The sequence below is a fragment of the Rhagoletis pomonella genome, unplaced genomic scaffold (genome assembly GCF_013731165.1).
Source record: "Rhagoletis pomonella isolate Grant_MI unplaced genomic scaffold, Rhpom_1.0 Rhpom_scaffold_00007, whole genome shotgun sequence".
Classification (NCBI taxonomy): domain Eukaryota; kingdom Metazoa; phylum Arthropoda; class Insecta; order Diptera; family Tephritidae; genus Rhagoletis; species Rhagoletis pomonella.
In genome coordinates this window covers 51,612,203-51,617,119 of record NW_023458561.1, presented here as the reverse complement: position 1 = coordinate 51,617,119, position 4,917 = coordinate 51,612,203, and the positions used below count along the sequence as shown (strand labels likewise).

The window sequence follows — 4,917 nt, the reverse complement described above, 5'->3', positions numbered from 1 at the left end:
GGACCAAAGTTATAATACCATTTCATGCTCATGAAAGGTATAAAAATGTGGTAAATTTGGCCCTTGAGTAATGCTATATTATACACATGTGCATAAATGTCTATGTATATACCTCAAAAAATGCTGACAAACTACTAGAATTCACTAAGTGGGTCCGTTAAAAAATTTTGTCAAGTCCCCTTATTAAAAATTTATATAATTATAAATTTGCAAACAAAGTTTTTTTTATCATTCTACACTAAAGACGAAACTTTGTGACGGAATTTTAATGAATTTAATTTTTACACTTCACTGCACTCAGCCGCTTTGCACATGCCGCCACTTTGACGACGCAGTACGACGCTAAGGAACTTTCAAACATTCTGAATAGTAATAATTTACTTTATATCATTTATTTATTCATCTCAAGTTAATGCTTTTTTATAAGGCAAAAGAAAATTCATGTATGCAAATTTATTTCACAGCTATGCGTGCAAAGAGTAAAATGTGAAGCAAAAGTGTTGAAGCAGAAATAATTTAATTTAAGCAATAAGTTGTCACTTTACGCCCTACTTAATCGATTAGAATTCAAAATAAAAAGAAAAAAATTTAGAAAGCATATTTAGTGAGAAATAACTTTTCCTGCAATACGAAATTCCATAACAAACGCCAAATGTGGGCTGATTGCGCTTTTGGGCGAAAAGTGCAGTTGGTTGCGAATTATCGATTTTTCATGCACTCTAACTTGTACATGCCTTTCTACTTTTTTGTGCTGTTAGTCAATTTACAGTAAATACATATGCAACATCTTGCTTAATAAAAATGCGTAGATACTTATGCACGCTTGGTTGTAAATCCTAGCAATCACGCAATGCCACTCGTCTTGCTTGCAATGATTTTTTAAATATTTTGCCTGCATTTTGCAGCACACTTTTTAACGATTTGTTGCTGTTTTGATATTCGTACTGAAATCACTATGCATTAAATCTCAATTACTGCAGCTCAATTGGCGCTTTGCAGTGGTTTGCATTTCCGCACAAGTAACTCATACGCCATGTAGAATGCAATAATACCGGCTACAGTAGTAAGCGCACGTTTTAAATTGGCGTAAGCTGCGTTTGCGGACAGAACGCTCTCAAAACGAAAAGAAAATTGTGCTATCTTCATTTTCGATTTTTCACTTTCTGCCCTTTCGTCTACTTTGCGTTTTCGTTTTTTCCTCTTTTTCACCGCTTTTTCGAGTGCGTACTCGTACCTGGAAGCTGTTAGACATCGAGTTTTAGTTGGAAACTACTTCGATATAATTGAATCGCATATAAAACTTTTGTTGTTGCTAAACATAGTTATTGCCAATAGCTATGGTCCCAATCGGCTAACGATTTCTTAATTTCCGCTGTGCACACATGCAACGTTGTAATGCTGCAAATGAGCCTTTAAGTGCCGAAGTGCAAAACTCAGCAGTGGATCGGAACGCGGTGCGTAGTGTATAATAAATTACTTTTGCAAACCTTCATATGTACACTAGGCTGGTCAAAAAAAGAAAATAAAGTAGGATTTTTAATGCTCTTGAACATTATGAATTTTCTTTTCCGAAAAAATACAACCCTGTTTTTTTTTGTATGAAATAAAAAAAACATTTACAGGCCGCTAAAAGGGTTCAAAGTTTTCCGTGTATTTTATATGGGGCAGAAACAATTTTTTTGTAGAAATGGTACAGAATTCTTGAAAATCCATATTTTTCGTATTTTGAAATTAACAAAATGGTTAAATAAACATTTGGGACTTATTAGTGGAAGGCTCCTGAAGAGAAACATAGTTTTCCGATCGAAAAACATTGATTTTTAATGGTTAAAATTCCGACTTGACTTTTTTTTTGACTACCCTAATGTGCACGCTGATTTTATGCTCAATTATGCCCATGTGGCATGCATAAATTGAATTCAACAATAACTATTAGATTAAGTGCTTCTTAAATTGCTCTCAACTGTAAAAAAGCTAACCATAAAAGAGTGGTTGAGTGCAGATAAATTGGTTGGAGGTGATTGAATTTTTTAAATAACCGAGGTATGTAAATTATGGGGCTGTATACTTTAATAGCTTAAGTATAACTTATGTTATAAAACGTGGCTGAGCTCAATGTCAGTTGGTGTACGAAATTGTAGAAACATTGCTAGAATCTGTGCTTAAATTACCTGGAAATTCTACCTGATTCGATTTGAAGGTTGAAATTGCTCGAAAGTTATGGGTAATCTATACAAATATGAATTCATACTATTTAACACTTTCGAATCAAGCAAAAAGTATTATAATTCAAAAATAATTGAAGCAACAATATGTGCAAAGCTTTATACCATTCGCTAGCATAGAATATAGACAGGGCATTCGCCTAGTGAACATAAGTACGACGGTTCGAAACTCATCGCGCGAAAAATGTTTTTATTTTTTATTTTTAAAAGCTTTTCTTAAGTTTCACCTGTGTGTAATCAAATTTTGTAATCAATCTATAACCATCTTTCCGATGAGATAGAGACTCAAAACGCGATGGAAATGCCAAATGAAGGATGAAATAATCCTCTAGGTGGCGCAGGTGTCGAGATATTTTTAAAACCTGTATTTATGATCAGATAAGGTTACGGTGATCAACCGTACTTTATTTCAAAGAACAGACATTTTTCTCATTATGCTGCCCTTTGCCTTAATTAATTTCTCGAAAAATTTTTTATGTAACTTATTTGAAAACTTGTGCTTTGAAAGTACTCTTTTTATGCGAGTCAGACGTTAATGCATATCATATATTAAAGGCCATTACATAAGAAATTTAAAGAAACTGTAGATAATACAAACAAGTTGGAAAGCTCGTCCTTATCATTTACCTTGCTGAAACGAGGGCACCCACCAGAAGGCTCGGAAAATTCAAGTATTCTTAATCCGCTTGCAAATCTTTTAAGTTAAGTATTATTCGACCTTTTTCGTGGAAAGTTCGAAAAATAAAATTTTTCCAGGATTCTTGTTTAAGAGGTCCTGGGATCATAGAAACATTTATAACTTTCTTCTACGACAATATTTTGCTCAAAATTTTTATAACATAGGAAAAAATAACTGTTCGGGCATGTACTTTATTTACCGGTTACAAAATTTTTTATTACCAGCGCAGAATAGACCTGTTAAAAACTATTTTATTTCTATAGTTTTAGGGTCAATTATATTTCTGCTCTCAAATAATTAAAATCAAAAGATTTTCAGCTTACCAAATTTTCTTTTTTTTCATTTATTTTCAGTATTCCAGAGAATCTCCTTTCTTCCACAACGATTTTAAATATCAAGAATGAGCCATAATACGAAACATAGCCACATTGCGCCACTTTCATGGCAGACTGGGCAGAATGGACAATCAGCAGCACAAAGCTTTTCACAGTCACAATAAGGTTTAACGACGCGTAAGTTAAAGGTGAAAAAGTAAAACTGACACACTTAAACGGCTCGAAAGCAAACATATATACATACGTTTATGTGCAAACTTTATTGAGGGTGGCAATGCAATGAACGTTTGACTTCAAGGCACGCGAGCAGATAAAGATAAAGAGTGGCAAGTAAACAGAAAAGAAATTGCACCGCAGGAGTTCAAAAGCAAACACCTCTATGAGTGGTAATTATCGCGTGTTGACAACACATCAAACTGAAAGGCTAAATCAGAACAACAAGTGAGTGGTGAAGCTAAAGAGAGACAATGAAGGGCTCGCTTGTAGTTAAAGTGACAAACGTGTGGTTGAACAAAAAAAAAAAAAATGCCGCCAACAGCAATTTATTATGACAAGCAAAAATGACAACACAGGGCAAATAAATAATTTTTTAGATAACAAGTTAGAATTTGGTGAAAGAAGGGAAAATCCACGAAAATAGTTACAATAATTGTAAAATTAGTAATTCTATTTGATAGGTGAACACTCATGACAAGTAGCATAAACAAATTTTAATATAAAATTCAAAATTTATCCAGCAAAAAATAAAATGAACAAAGCGAAAACACAAAGCATACAAAAACCGTCAAATAACTATAACATCGTAGATAAAGTGCAAGCGAAAGAGTAGTCAGTTCTTCAACGGTATTCTCAACACCAACATTCACTAACGGCTTCGCCTTTTTTCACCGACTCTACTACAACCACTATAGACAGTCGTCGACTTCACTAGCGTCGAAATGTCATCGCCAGAGCACTTCGTAACGCCAACTTCCTCAACAGGTGAGTTTTTGTAGCCTAATTGACTGTCACTTTGTTTTACATCAAACCTTTTGTCTCGCATTAACTGAAACTTCCGCCTTGTTGCTGCTTTTATTTCCGTCCTTGCGCTCATTGGAATGTGAAATAATGCCGTTTTGAATGGCAAACATTGCTGAGGTAGTTGAATTCTATCTACATCTATACATATTTAAGAGTACCTGCGTATGGTAGGAAAATTGTTTACAATTTTTTTGGCTGTTTTTATTTTTTTTGACACGATTTAATAGTTTTCCAAATATATCGAGAACGGGGCAAGGAAAAATTTTGAAAAAAAATCACACTTACACACATCGAAACTCTCTATAAAAATAAATATAAAAAATTTTTTTTTTCTTGAAAATTTTTTCAGATACAAATTTTTTTATAAAAAAATTCGTTTTTGAAAATATGCCATCTCAAAAAAAAAATAAAAAAATCACAATGGTAGCTCTGAGTATTGCGCAATATTTTAGTATAGTATTACGGGGTGCACTCTACAATAACTTGAGCTATGAATTTTTTTACATCGAAGTTGAGTACTCATCACAAATTTACAAATTTTTTAAATTTTTTTAGAATTTTTTTGAGTATGTAGTTTTGTAGCTCATTAAATTTTAGCATAAATTGCAAGTTTTAAGCTACTGCAAAATTGCGTTGATTTTTAATATTTTTTAAGCTG

At 33.1% G+C, this 4,917-nt stretch overlaps 1 protein-coding gene across 1 annotated transcript in view; it reads left to right on the top strand.

Moving 5' to 3' along the window:
* Nucleotides 1–4,917, top strand: part of LOC118743892 (multiple C2 and transmembrane domain-containing protein) — a 110,783-nt gene that overhangs the window by 19,262 nt on the left and 86,604 nt on the right. Inside the window, exon 2 of the mRNA XM_036476655.1 lies at nucleotides 3,258–4,220. Within this exon, the coding sequence (XP_036332548.1) occupies nucleotides 4,178–4,220 (43 nt within the window). The 5' untranslated portion in view covers nucleotides 3,258–4,177. The remainder of the gene's footprint in view (nucleotides 1–3,257; nucleotides 4,221–4,917) is intronic.